This window comes from Macaca thibetana, chromosome X (genome assembly GCF_024542745.1).
Source record: "Macaca thibetana thibetana isolate TM-01 chromosome X, ASM2454274v1, whole genome shotgun sequence".
NCBI lineage: Eukaryota > Metazoa > Chordata > Mammalia > Primates > Cercopithecidae > Macaca > Macaca thibetana.
Genome location: NC_065598.1, coordinates 19,125,584 through 19,139,939, shown reverse-complemented (window position 1 = coordinate 19,139,939; position 14,356 = coordinate 19,125,584). Strand labels below are relative to the sequence as shown.

General features: G+C 42.6%; 1 protein-coding gene across 1 annotated transcript in view; it reads left to right on the top strand.

Annotated features, from left to right (window-relative positions):
- MAP3K15 (mitogen-activated protein kinase kinase kinase 15) overlaps window positions 1–14,356 on the top strand; it is a 150,374-nt gene that overhangs the window by 13,898 nt on the left and 122,120 nt on the right. The window contains exon 2 of the mRNA XM_050776619.1: window positions 11,712–11,851. Coding sequence (XP_050632576.1) covers window positions 11,712–11,851 — 140 coding nt within the window. The remainder of the gene's footprint in view (window positions 1–11,711; window positions 11,852–14,356) is intronic.

The window sequence follows — 14,356 nt, the reverse complement described above, 5'->3', positions numbered from 1 at the left end:
TTTCGATCGCGGCCAAATAGCATGGTTGGGATAGGACTGAACTTTCTATAAAGTAGGCTGGAAAAATTCCTGTTGCCCAGTAACTTGCACAGGTTTTGGCAATTGTGTGTGATGGTACTGGCAGAATTGCCTGGCTGTTGTTGGGGCTTGGTTTGGGGAGGGAGAGTGGTTGCGAAGCAGAAGGGAGTTGAGTGGTGGGTGAGTCTTGGCAGGAAGTAGAGCTCATTCAGGAACTGGGGTCTGTGGCAGGCCATCCCAGGGGCCAGGCAGAACTGGACACAGATAGGGAGGGGAAAGAGAAGGTAGAGAGAGCCAGGAGCGTTTGATGTAGATAACTTTCCCTCTTAAGTTATTTTATCATGGAAAATTTCAAACATGTACATTACCCAGCTCTGACAATTATTATCCTGCTGTTCTCATTTCTTCTTTACCTCTATCCATTCCCTACCTCATACTTGATTATTCTTTTTATTTTTTACTTTTATTTTATTTTATTTATTTATTTTGAGATGGAGTCTTGCTCTGTCGCCCAGGCTGGAGTGCAGTGGCGCAATCTTGGCTCCTTGAAACCTCCATCTCCCAAGTTCAAGCGATTCTCCTCCCTCAGCTTCCTGAGTAGCTGGGATTACAGGCGTATGCCACCATACCCAGCTAATTTTTGTATTTTTAGTAGAGATTGGGTTTTGCCATGTTGGCCGGGATGATCTTGAACTCTGACCTCAGGTGATCCACCCGCTTGGCCTCCCAAAGTGCTTGGATTTCAGGTGTGAGCCACCGCACCCAGCCAATTATTCTTTTTAAACATTTTGAATGTGAAATGTATAGGCATTGCGATATACAAATCTCAGCTGTACAACCTTAAAAAATGACTAAAACTGTCTAACGCGACCCCCATCACAATATAGAGAAATTTCTGTTTTTCCAGAAAGTTCCACCATGTCCCCCTCCCTCAATCCTCCCTTTGCCCCTATAAGGGCTATGACTGATGTGCTGTCATCTCTGTAGATTAGATCTGCCTTTCCTAGAGCTTCATCTAAATGGCCTCATACAATATGTATTCTTTGGTGTCTGGCTTCGTTCATGCAGCGTGATGTTTTGGAGATTTGTCCATACAGTTGTGTGTATCTGTAGTTTGCTCCTTTCTAATAGTATACAATTTTATTGTAAGAATATACTGCTTAGTTTAGGCATTCTCCTATTGATGAATGTTTGGGTTGCTTCTAGTTTGGAGTTGTTACAACCAAAGAAGCTATGAACATTTGCAATTTGCAAGTGTTTGTGACTTTTTGTGGACCAATATTTTTATTCCTCTTGAGTAAATACCTATGAGTCGAATGGCTGGATCAAAGGGTTAAGTGTGTGTCGAAATATATCAGAAACTTCCAACTTTTTTTCTGAAGTGGTTGTACCATTTTATATTGTGTCACACCAGTGTGTGACAGTTTCAGTGGCTTCACGTCGTCACCAACACTGTATTACCAATCTTGTCAATTGTGGCTCTTCTTATAGGGGTTGTGGTGGTTTCTCCTTACAGTTTTAATTTGTCTTTCCCTCATGATTAATGATGTTGAGTACCTCTCCATGTGCTTTTTGGACATGTAGATATCTTCCTTTGTGAGGTGTCCATTCTAGCCACTGACACATTTAATTGGGTCGTCTGTCATCTTATTATTGAATTATGAGAGGGTTTTATATATTTTGGATTTAAGTGTTTTGTCAGAAATAAATTTTGTGAATATTTGCTCCCAGACTGTGGCTAGCTTCTTCATGTACATATTTGTGGCTTTTGATGAGCAGAAGCTCTTCGTTTTGATGAAGTCTAATCTAGAATATTATTCTTTTATGATTGCCTGCTGTATCTTCCCTAAGGAACGTTCCAGGTTGCAGTTGTGCAGATACTCTTTTATGTGTTCTTCCAAAAACTTTGTTTCAGCTTTTACATTTAGATATGTGATTCATCTCAAGTGAAGTGTGACATGTGTGCGTCTTGACAAACCAAGCTTGATGCCTTAAACACGTGGGATGCCGGTCTTGCCTCACGATAAGTGCCCCCAGGTACTTTGAGTCCAGAAGACAGGACCACTACTGCCTCCTCCTCATCTCATTATCCAGATAAGTACAGGAAGTGCAGGTTATCCTTGATGTAGTGGCCTTTCTGCCTTCCAGAGCAAAAACTTTCACCAGAGACCTGTAATGAAACCTTCTAAACATGTCTTCTATTATTGTGTCACACTGGCCCTGGTGATACAGGTGGTGACGGAGAAAGAACATTTGCTTTATAGGCCAGAGTTTGGATTTCTACCGTCTTGTTCGTTGGCTGTGTGAACCTGGATAACTTACTTAATATCTCTGAGCCTCATTTAAAAAGATCCCTGCATAGAGATTCAACTTCTGTGCCTTGAACTTAGTAAGTGCTCAGTAAATGTCAGCACCCTCCCCGACCTGCACCACTCCCCTCAACCCCCATCAGTAAACATACCAGAACCCCAGTGTAGAATGAAATGTGCTTTGTGAAATAATAAATTGCTGAAACCCGGTGTGTGAACTTTTTCACAAAGTATTAATGTTTCCATAATTTAAACTACTTTATTGGAATAACTACATTAGGAAATATATGATACATGCCAAAGCTTGCGTTTAGGTTGAAATTAATGGTATCGATCAGTAGCTATATATTTCCATTTATCACATTTCACTTCTTAGTGTATATTTTTATACATTATTTAAAATCAGCAAAGTTATATAGTAAAATAAAAAATGCAGGGCTCAGATCCCTTGGGCAGTTATCATGTAGTGGGGTTGCCTTATACGCCTGCAGTTTGTAAGGAAAGTTTTCAAAATTTTGAGATTGGAGATTGCATCCTAACCCCATTCCTTGTCCTGTGCAGAGGAACTCAAACTTGTGCTGTTTGATTTTGAGGTGTTTTGTCATGTAGTAGTAGGAATCAGAATATAATAAAATATCTCTGCATCTTATCGACAATGCTTACTATAGCACCAGAATGTCCTAATGCCAGCCACGTCGCATCAGCCCAGTTCTAGCCATACAAGATGCCTTGTGCGGCCATTAATGTTGAGAGTAAAAGAAATGTAGAATAAATGGGACAAAAAGGAAATGAAAATTGTTGATATCGTAAAGGTGCTTCATTGGCCTCCAGTAAATCCCACCAAATATTTTGCCACCTTCATTGGCCTCCAGTGAATCCCACCAAATATTTTGGTTGAGCTGGAAGCAAAGACCATTTTGATGTTCACAGTGATTATCATTGGCTCTCACAAGGCTAAAGTTTTAAGACTTGTTAGATGGGTTTATTTAAAAAATGTGTTATCTGGGCTGGGTGTGATGGCTCATGCCTGTAATCCCGGCCCTTTGGGAGGCTGAGGCGGGCGGATCACTTGAGGTCACGAGTTCGAGACCAGCCTGACTAACATGCCAACATGATGAAACCCCATCTCTACTAAAAATACAAAAATTAGCCAGGCGTGGTGGCTCATGCCTATAATCCCAGCTGCTCGGGAGGCTGAGGCAGGAGAATCGCCTGAACCTGGGAATCAGAGGTTGCAGTGAGCTGAGATCATGCCACTGCACTCCAGCCTGGGCAACAGAGTGAGATTCCATCTCAAAAAAAAAAAAAAAAAAAAAAGTGTTATCTATCCTGAGAATGAGAATCCTGCATCCAATGTGCTTATCATTCCTAAGAAGCAAATAGATAAGTTTTATAAAGCACTCTCTGGCTATGGAGTGCTTGATGCAGATCATAAACTCTACACATCCCTTCTCAAAGGACCACCTACAAAAAAGGAAATGAGAAGGGGCAAGTTCCAAGCAACACGGCCCCTGTATCAAGCAATGAGTCACCACTCCCACAGGCTATGGGGACAGATACTGCTGAGGAAATGTATAGCACGGAATGGGTGGAATCAGCAGCCAGGCGGAAGTCCGAATGCTTAGTGATGATCTTTAAGGAGCTGTTGATTTTGTTAAGGAGAGTGTATTATTGTGGGAGGAGTATACGTAAAAGCGATGGTTCTCTCAAGCCAACTGACGTTCATTTTAACGAGATAATTGGAGAACAAATTAAGAAATGCAGGGGCTACTTACTGTGATTTTGTCACAGTAACAGGAAGGCTCAGCGGTACCCCTGTCAGGGTCTGCAGCGCACAGTTTGAAGGTGATGCGTGACATGGACCTTTCGAAAGAAGAGGTTATCTACTGGTCAGAAAAGGCTTCTCAGAATATGTCTCCAAAAATTTTGCTACAGAGTCATGTCAAAGCTTTCCCTTTAGAAAAGGGTTGAGGAAAGCTGAAGAGGAATCTTCAGATGACGAAGATGAAAATACTGGGATGGTGGCCAGGCGCGGTGACTCAAGCCTGTAATCCCAGCACTTTGGGAGGCCGAGGCAGGTGGATCACTTGACATCAGGAGTTCAAGACCAGCCTGGCCAACATGGAGAAACCCTGTCTCTACTAAAAATACAAAAAAATTAGCCTGGCATGCGGTGCACACCTATTGTCCCAGCTACTCAGGAAGCTAAGGCACAAGAATCACTTGAAACTGGGAGATGGAGGTTGCGGTGAGCTGAGATCATGCCGCTGCACTCCAGCCTGGGCAACAGAGTGAGACTCCATCTCAAAAAAAAAAAAAAAAAAAAAAAAAAAATTGGGTGGTGTGTTCACAGGCTGCCAGGGAACCCGGAGTTGAAACTGTGAAGTGTGTTACAGCAAGGATGATGACAATGATATCAATACCCATGTATTTTTATTTTTTTAGGGATGGGATCTCACTCTGTCCCCTAAGCTGGAGTGCAGTGGCACGATCATAGCTCACTGTAGTTTCAAAGTTCTGGGCTCAAGTGATCCTCTTGCCTCAGCCTCCCAAGTAAAACTATTGATAGCATTTAAAGTGATGAATGCAGTCTATCTTGCAGTGTCATGCTGCGTATTTTTTCTGCATTGTCAGCTGGAAGAGCAATGTGTATGTGCAAAAGGTAAAGTGGCTTAACTCACGCTGTAATGTATATTGCAAATATTTCACTGTGAGTGGTCTGAAATTAAGCCCAATGAGCCCATTCACCTCAGTGAGTAAAACGTATTTGGCTTATATGTGCTGCATTTCTTTTGGAAAAACTGGTAGTGGACACAATCACACTTACATAGTTCAAAAAAAAAAAAAAAAAAAAGACTTACTTTCAGTCATTCTTACCAAAAAAATCTGATACTGGGAAGCAAAAGATAGGAGGCCAGGTAGTTTCCTGATGTCCTCGTGCCTCCCCTCCTTCCTCCTAGTTAAAACTCGATGCCCCAGGCAACGAGTACCCACCCACTATGACAGTTGGTAAGGACTTGCTGATGTCCTAACACTGAATTGGTATGTTGGCTCCTTCTTAAGATATTGGAAAATAAGATTTAAGTGACACTTCAGGCTGGGTGTGGTGGCTCAATCCTGTAATCCCACCACTTTGGGAGGCCGAGGTGGGCAGATCACTTGAGGTCAGGAGTTCGAGACCAGCCTGGCCAACATGGGGAAACCCCATGTCTACTAAAAATACAAAAATTAGCCGGGAATGGTGGTCCTTGCCTGTAATCCCAGCTATTTGTGAGGCTGAGGCAGGAGAATCACTTGAATACAGGAGGCGGAGGTTGCAGTGAGCCGAGATCGTACCACTGCATTCCAGCCTGGGCAACAGAGCAAGAGTCCATCTCAAAACAAACACACAAACAAACAAAACACTTCACAACTTTCTTCATTGACTTGACCTGACTATGTCAGAAATAGACAGCAGTGAATAAGTAAGATTTAAATTATGGTAGGAGTTAGGAGAAGTGCCTTCTGTCCAGCATATCTGGGCTTTTTTTTTTTTTTTTTTTTTTTTAAGGTAGCTTTTAGGTAGCTAGCGCTATCATATGTCCAATCCAATTTTTGTTTTGAAGTCTTTGGTCAAAAACTTATTCTAAAGTCTAGCACTTTTCGTTTAGACAAAGCCAGTCTTACTTACTTTCATAATTTCTTTTTTTCTGCAGGGAGTTAGATAGGCTTAAGGATAACGTGGTGTATATTTAAAGACTGGCATGAGCCAGTACAGTCACAGAAGTACTGTATGGTAAATCATTTGCCGTCATATCACTTTGTTGAGTAATGCTTTGCTTCAGAAATCAGATACTTTTAAACCACACTAGAAAATTAGTTTTATGTATTACACATAAAACATTTAGCAAAAATAGTATTCAAGATAGTATTCAAAAGTTTTCAACGAACTAAAGTCCTATGCATCATCTTTCTTATTTCATACTAGTGTGTTTCAGGGTCCTTGTAATTAACCTCATGCTTGAGGTCATTGTGACTGGTTTTTAAATTACACTTTACTGCTAAGCATAGATTTCAACTGGAACCTTGGCTTTTTGCAATCTTTGATGTAGTATCTCTCTCTTCCTCCTCTCTCTCTCTCTTAAAAAGACAGAGTCTCATTCTGTTGCCCAGACTGGACTACTCCTAGGTTCAAGTGCTCCTCCTGCCTCAGCCTCCAGAGTATCTGGGACTTTAGGCACACACCACCATGCCTGGTATCACTTCTTAAAGTTTGCTAAACCAAGATAGGTAGGATGGGTGTGTGTGCCTGCCTCAGGGTCAGAAAAGATGGTTTGTACGATACGTGCTTTTTCCCTGAAGCTGGCCTGCGTCAGTAGGAACTGGAAGGTAATGGTTGCTAGGAGCACAGGGTGTATTTGGGAATGAAAATCTGAATTTTATCTCTTCCTTTTTATCTGTGATCTTTTTGCTTAAGATTTAGCCTGATAGATAAATTTGTTTTGCCCCCAGGTAGCTGAGTTTTACAGTGTGTCAGGAATGTACTAAGCCTCATCAGGGCATCGGGGAACACAGAACTTGGGGTTGGGAAAGCTGATTTTGAGTCCTGACTTCTTCATGCTGTACTTGAGCGACCTTGGACGAGTCTGTTAACCTCTTTGCACTTCATTTTTCTACCTGGGAAGTGAAGCCAGTACTTGCCCTGCCTGCTGGGGTTCTGAAATTCAACTGAGACGTCTGTGGAAGTGTTTTGTAAATGGCAAAGCATGTGACCACGGTGGTGATGAAAGGTTTTAGGTAACTGGTGCTCTCTTTAGGGATAAAGCCCTTTTCTCTTTGTATGGAATAAAAGTTCCAATCTGGTGTTTTATTACAATTCACATTTATAAATCAGATGCTAAATTCATGTTTTAGAAATTCTGAAAATAAGCCAGTTGCCTACGGTTTTGGTATAAATCCTCAAAGTGAACTTAGTCTACTGGCCTGAGTGACAATTGTCAGGCAAAAATTTCAACTTTAGATTCGAGGCAGTTTTCCTGTTGAACATGAATTGCTCAGAATTTGGTTTGTTTTGAGTAGCAGTATTAATATGTCCTCTTTTCATTGACAGTGAAAAGTCTCTCCCAATCATCGGTAGGCCAGTGCGTCCCAGCACAGAATGTTGAGAAGGTAAAGGAAGGAAGGAACTCATGTCGCTTGATCAAAATGGAATCTTCTTGGCCACAAGTTCCTCTGCCATGTTCAAGGTTGCCTGTGAAAATGGGCTGCGTGACTTCAGGACTACTGTCCCTATCCTCCCTTCTGCCCCTTTCCGCTATTCCCCTTTGTCTGTTTCGATTTGCTTCCTTGCCTTTATTAACTCATTATTAACAGTCACCATGGCCTTGGAATTAATGTCTATGTTGCTACTTTTTCATAGCATCACTATGACACATACAACTTTTTTTTTCTTTTGAGACCAAGTTTCACTCTTGTCACCCAGGCTGGAGTACAGTGGCACAACCTTGGCTCACTGCAACCACCGCCTCCCAGGTTCAAGCGATTCTCCTGCCTCAGCCTCCCGAGTAGCTGGGATTACAGGTGCCCACCCCACGCCCAGCTAATTTTGTGTACTTTTTGTAGAGACGGGGTTTCACCATGGTGTGTAGGCTGGTCTCGAACTACTGACCTGAGGTGATCCACCTGCCTCCACCTCCACCTCCCAAAGTGCTGGGATTACAGGCGTGAGCCACCGCGCCTGGCCTGAAACATATAATTTTTAATGTAGATAAGTAAGAGTCCAGGAAGCAATCCTATAGGCAGAATGTGTGATTTACTCAGCTGCGCTGGCCGGTTATCTTGACTAAGCAAATGTCTTTGGGGAGTGGAATTATCCATTTGAGAGAAGTTGATCAGGCTGGGTTGCAGAGTGATTCCTCAGCACAGACGTGCATCCTTTCGTTAGGAGACGACCTCTAACGGGTACATTTGACTCAGAGTCTTCTGCTAAAAACTCTCATGATTATTTGAAAATATTTTTAGGTGAGACATTGATACTTTATTTTTTTCTTTGAGTTCTCATCTTTTAGTGTTATATCCTGAAATATTGGGGAATAAAACAGTATGGTGTCTGGTGGGATTTATTTTAAAATAACACAGGGAGGAAGGGGTGGACGTTGTGGTTAGTAGTAAAGATGAAACAAAGCCGGCCTTGAGTTGGTTGTTGTTGAGGTGGGAGGTATGGAGATTTCATTATACTATTCTGTCTACTTTTTATGTATATTTGTAGTTCTGCATAATAAAAAGTTTTAAAGAGGCCAGGAGCAGTGGCTCACAGCTGTAATTTTAGGACTTGAAGAGGCCGAGGTGAGAGGATTGCTTGAGGCCGGGAGTTCAAGACCACCCTGGGCAACAGAGTGAGACCCCATCTCTGTTTAAAAAAAAAAAAAAAAGGGTAACCAGGTGCAGTGGCTCACGCCTGTAATCCCAGCACTTTGGGAAGCTGAGGTGGGTGGATCGCTTGAGGTCAGGAGTTCGAGACCAACCTGGCCAACATGGTGAAACTCCATCTCTACTAAAAATATACAACAAAATTAACCGGGCATGGTGGCACATGCCTGTAGTCCCAGCTACTCTGGAAGCCAAGGCACAAGAATCACTTGAGCCTGGGAGGTGGAGGTTGCAGTGAACCGAGATCGTACCGGTGCACTCCAGCTTGGGCAACAGAGGGAGGCTCTGTCTCAAAAATAAATAAGTAAGTAAAAATAAAAAGTTAAAAAACCCAACCATAGGTTTCCCATTGCCTCAAGGAAGGTCCAGCCCTCCGTCTCCAGGCTTGTTTTCTGGGGTGTTCTGGCCTGAGGAAGTGATCCATGGGTGGCCTTCACACTTACACCCTGACTTGCTGCTGACCCCTTGCACTAGCTGGCTTCTGTTCCTGCACCGCTCTTTCCGTCCCTTTGATCCCCTGCATCCTCATCCCATTTGCCTGCCTAACTCTTACAGAGCCTCAGGTCATGGACAATATCCCTTTCCCTGGACTTCTGTGATTGCCCTCCACTCAGGTGTGGATTATGTACCCTCCTGGGGGTACTCTGTTCACTGTTTCCCTCATTTTGGCTGCCCTCACGGTGATCCTAACCATCCCCTTTCTTCTGGTTACCCACATTGTATTGTAGTTGGGTTTTTCTTTTGAGGGAGGTGATTATGCCCTGTTGATACTTCTGTCCCTGGCACCCAGCACAATCCTGCCATACAGCAGGCAATCCATAAATAAGAGAATGAAAGGCCCACTCTGGGGCTTAGCGGCACTTGGCCTCAGGTTCCCAGCGCCTCCGTACAGAGCCAGCAGTGTCTGGTGCTGATGCACTGCTGCGTGCCTTCATGTTTCTTCACGCCCTTGTTCAGCTGGCCTCTGTTCTGTCCCATTGGGATTTTCAGTGACTTTCTAGGAGTCACAGCAGTGCAAGCATGAGTTTGGACACTGCATTCCTATGTCTCCACTGCACATGGTGAGGAAGCTCCCGTCAAACTTGGAACTCTTACATCCTCTAGAATGTTTGGAGTTTTGAAATGGTGCCCCATACTGCTAGGCATAATGTAAACATGCTCATTATTTATGGAAGAAGTTGCTCCTCTGTTTAGAATAGGTCTCTATTACAGGGTGCAACTCTAGGGTGCATTTTATTTTATTTTTTTTAGTTTATGAGACAGAGTCTTACTCTGTTACTTAGGCTGGAGAGCAGTGACGTGATCACAGCTCACTGCAACCTCGACCTCCCAGTCTCAAGTCATCCACCCACCTCAGCCTCCTGAGTAGCTGGGACTATAGGCACGCACCACCACACCCGGCTAATTTTTTGTATTTTTTATAGAGATGGGGTTTCACCATGTTGTCCAGGCTGGTCTCGAACTCCTGAGCTCAAGCAATCTGCCCATCTCGGCCATGCCTGTAAGTGTTGGGATTACAGGCATGAGCTACCGCGCCCGGCCAGGGCACATTATATGTCAAGCTCATGGTAGACATGTGAGCCAGGAGCTATGACAGGACTGTTTTTTGCAGCAGTGTGAAATACGAAATGAATAAAAATCTGTCACACAACAGAATTCTATACAGAAGTGAAAATGCATGAACTGGAGCTAAGTGCACAAATTGGTTGAATGCCACCAAAAAATTGCAAGCCGAAGAATATATGTACAGTGCAATACCGTTTACATGAAGTTCAAAGACATACAAAACAGAGCAATACACTGTTAAGGAATTTGTGTGTGTGTGCGTGTAATGCCTATACATGCCTGTACATATTGTCTTAGTCTGTTTGCTATAACATAATGCCTGCGCATGGCTTCTAAACAACATAAATTTATTTATTTGGAGACAGAGTCTCACTCTATTGCCCAGGCTGGAGTGCAGTAGCACGATCTCAGCTCACTGCAACCTCTGCCTCCCGGGTACAAGCAATTCTCCTGCCTTAGCCTCTCGAGTAGCTGGGATTACAGGCACCTGGCACCACGCCCAACTCATTTTTGTATTTTTAGTAGAGACAGTTTCACCATATTGGACAGGCTGGTCTTGAACTCCTGACCTCAGGTGATCCACCTGCCTTGGCCTCCCAGGGTGCTGGGATTACAGCCATGAGCCACTGCACCCAGCCAGAAATGTATTTCTCATAACTGTGAAGACTAGGGAGTCCAACATCAAGGTGGTGGCGGACTCATTGCCAAGGACCTGCTTTCTAGTTCATAGACGGGACCTTCTCCCTGTGTCCTGGAATGGTGAAGAGGAAACCAGCTCTCCAGAGTCTCTTTTATAAGGGCTCTAATCCAATTTATGAGGGCTCCATCCTCATAACCTAATCACCTCCCAAAGGCCTCATCTTTAGGTACCATCATATTGGGGATTAGGTTTCAACATATGAACCTTGAGGGGAAACAAACGTTCATTCTATAGCACGTGCGTGGAACTGATAAATACATAGATCCAGACAGAAGTGTTCTCTGGGCAGGAGGGAGGAGATGTGATTAGAGAGGGGCACATGGGACCCTGAGTGCAGGTAACCCTCTGACTTAGGCTACACAGAAGGTACATGGTTTTTCATTGCATTATACTTTATGCCTGATATATAAGCTAAATATATTCTTCGGATGTATGATATGTCATAACAAAAATAACATTAAAAATCCATCAGCAAGTTCTAAGTGAGGTTACATTCCCAGCACTTTGAAGAAGAAAGAGGATTCAAAAAGGTTCTTACTGCGTTTCTTCCACAGTTCATAGGGTAATTTTAATCAGATCAATCCTTATTTTACCTAACAGGCTGATGACAGAAATACACATTGCTATAGCTCCCCACTGGTGATCACCAGTGAGTAGATGAAGTAGACAGATCATCTCCCCTAATCCTGTCCTCTCCTTGTTCATTGCAGATGTTGCTGTGGTAGACATGAGTGATGTCTCCAGACAGCCTTCCCTCTTCTACCATCTTGGAGTCCGAGAAAGCTTTGACATGGCCAATAATGTGATCTTGTACCATGACACCGATGCCGACACTGCTCTCTCTTTGAAGGTACAGGGTATTGTTCACATTCTCCTGAGTACTTCGTTTTGGGAAAGCAGAATTATATGTCTAGCTGAAATGCCACAGTAGTACAGGAAGTTGGAGAAAAACAAAGGCTTGTTTGTGCAATTCTTTCCTTCCCACCACAGGTTCTAGTTCACACAGACGACTTCCTGGCCACTTTGTGAGCATCTGTGCTACAGTCATACGTGTGCAGGCAACTTGGGCATTTCCAGGCTCGTTAGGGAAGTGGAGGCAAACACTCCTGTTAGTTTCAATTGAAGCAAACACACTGTTCCGAATTCCTTCGTGAGCTGTTGGATCCAAACCTACACATAAAAATCAGTTCTCAACTTGGATAATAATATGAAGACATTGAACAGTTACTGAAATGGACAGAATATTTTAGCATAGACTCAATTAGTCTTTGATGTTATTTTCCCCTAGTCTGAAAGCAAAGCAAAACTGTAAACATGTGTGTTCCTGCACGACTCATTCATGGTTAAGAATTTCTAAAATGTATTTTTGCAAGTTTGATACAAGCTTTTTTGGATACTATAGTATTTTTTAAAAATGCTTATATTTGTATAGTGGAAATGTTTAACATGAGTTATTCCGAAATTCAGTGGATATTGATATTGTTGAATATTTTAGTCAGAAAATCCTGGCCTATGTTAAATCATTTTAGAAATAATGGATTAGTTTGTTTATAGCAGTGCTTCTTGGCCTTGAGTGCACTTCAGAATTACTGGGAGAGCTTGTAAATATCCCTATGCCTAGGCCTCACCCCAGACCAGTTACTTCACATAATCTCAGGGATGGGGGTGGGACCCAGGCATGGAGATTTTTTTAACCTCCCAAATGTGCAACCATGGGTGAGAACCAATGGTTTGGAGAGTCAGCCTTCGCAGACATCATTTCTAAAGGTTCAGTTCCCTCAGTGTTAAAAATCACTGGTAGAGAGTAGTAAAATTTTATGCCAAAGTTGGACATTTTCATTGTGTTTCTTGAGATTTAATATTAACTAGGTTTTCAGGGTTGTGTAAGGATTTGAGATTATTTCCTGGTAGAAATACCACCTGCTTGAGATGTGTAACTTGTATGTGCTAAACATCATATATACTTTACATAGATATGTACTCAGTAATTATGGCAAAATACTGTTATTTTAATAAGTCATTTGTATGACAGTGAAAGAAGAGACTTTTATTAGTGTACTTCACATTGTAGAATAGTTTCCCCAGGGCGATAAACCAATGCAAATTACATTAGATATTTAGATACTGACCTTTTCTTTTACTGATTTTCTTTTTTTTTTTTTTTTTTTTTTTTTTTTTTTTTTTTTTTAGACGGAGTCTCGCTCTGTCGCCCAAGTTGGAGTGCAGTGGCCGGATCTCAGCTCACTGCAAGCTCCACCTCCCAGGTTTACGCCATTCTCCTGCCTCAGCCTCCTGAGTAGCTGGGACTACAGGCGCCTGCCACCTCGCCCGGCTAGTTTTTTGTATTTTTAGTAGAGACGGGGTTTCACCGTGTTAGCCAGGATGGTCTCGATCTCCTGACCTCGTGATCCGCCCGTCTCGGCCTCCCAAAGTGCTGGGATTACAGGCTTGAGCCACCGCGCCCGGCCTCTTTTACTGATTTTCACGAAGGTAGTTAGGCTTAGGAATATTTAGAACTTAGCAAGTATGAAAGATATAGATTATTAACCTATATTTTGATGAAAAACGTGAAATTAGAATTTTTTTTTTCCAATTTAGGACAGTTTCTTCAACTGTGCCTTAGCAAAGCCCTCTGGAAAGTTTTATGGACTAGATGTTTTAATTTTTAATGATACAGATAATTATTTCCTAAAATGGAAATGGGTAGTCAGTTATATCTAACACCAGAAGCAGCAGTTTGCACTTGTTATCAGGAAATAAAAATCTCAGAATATATAAAACATGTTTTACAGGGCAGCTGTTTGATTATGGTGTTTTCTCCCCCTCTGGAAGTGTTGGTGCGTAAATGAGACAGTCAAGAGCTGCCTAATTATCATACTACATTTACTGACTAAAATTGTTGTCACTGAATTTGAACATTCCTAGATTGTTGTAGTGAGGTGTCAGGAATTCTTCTGCCAACACCCTTTCTGTAGGAAAGCTGACCGTGGTGTGGCCTTCACACTGATTGATTCAAGAAATGGTTCCAGATCTGGGGATAGCACAGTGCCTTCTAGGCCCTTCCTTGCTATCATTGCCATTCTTTTCTGGGAAGGCAAGATGAGGGCACTCAGCACCCCAAACCTGAAGCTCAAAATATCTTTTGGGCAAAAGCATTGGCACTGTTCTGGGGAAATCCTTATAAGCATACATGCCCTCTAATAGTTCCAAAGGCTAACCAGTGGTGATCAATTTTCTCTGGAATATGAATGTTGCAATTCAGAGGTTCATTGTGTTTGAAGCTTTTGGAGAGGGAGGTTTTACATGATTAATTCTTACTCTAAGGTGGGTGCTTTTATGTGATTAATTCTTACAT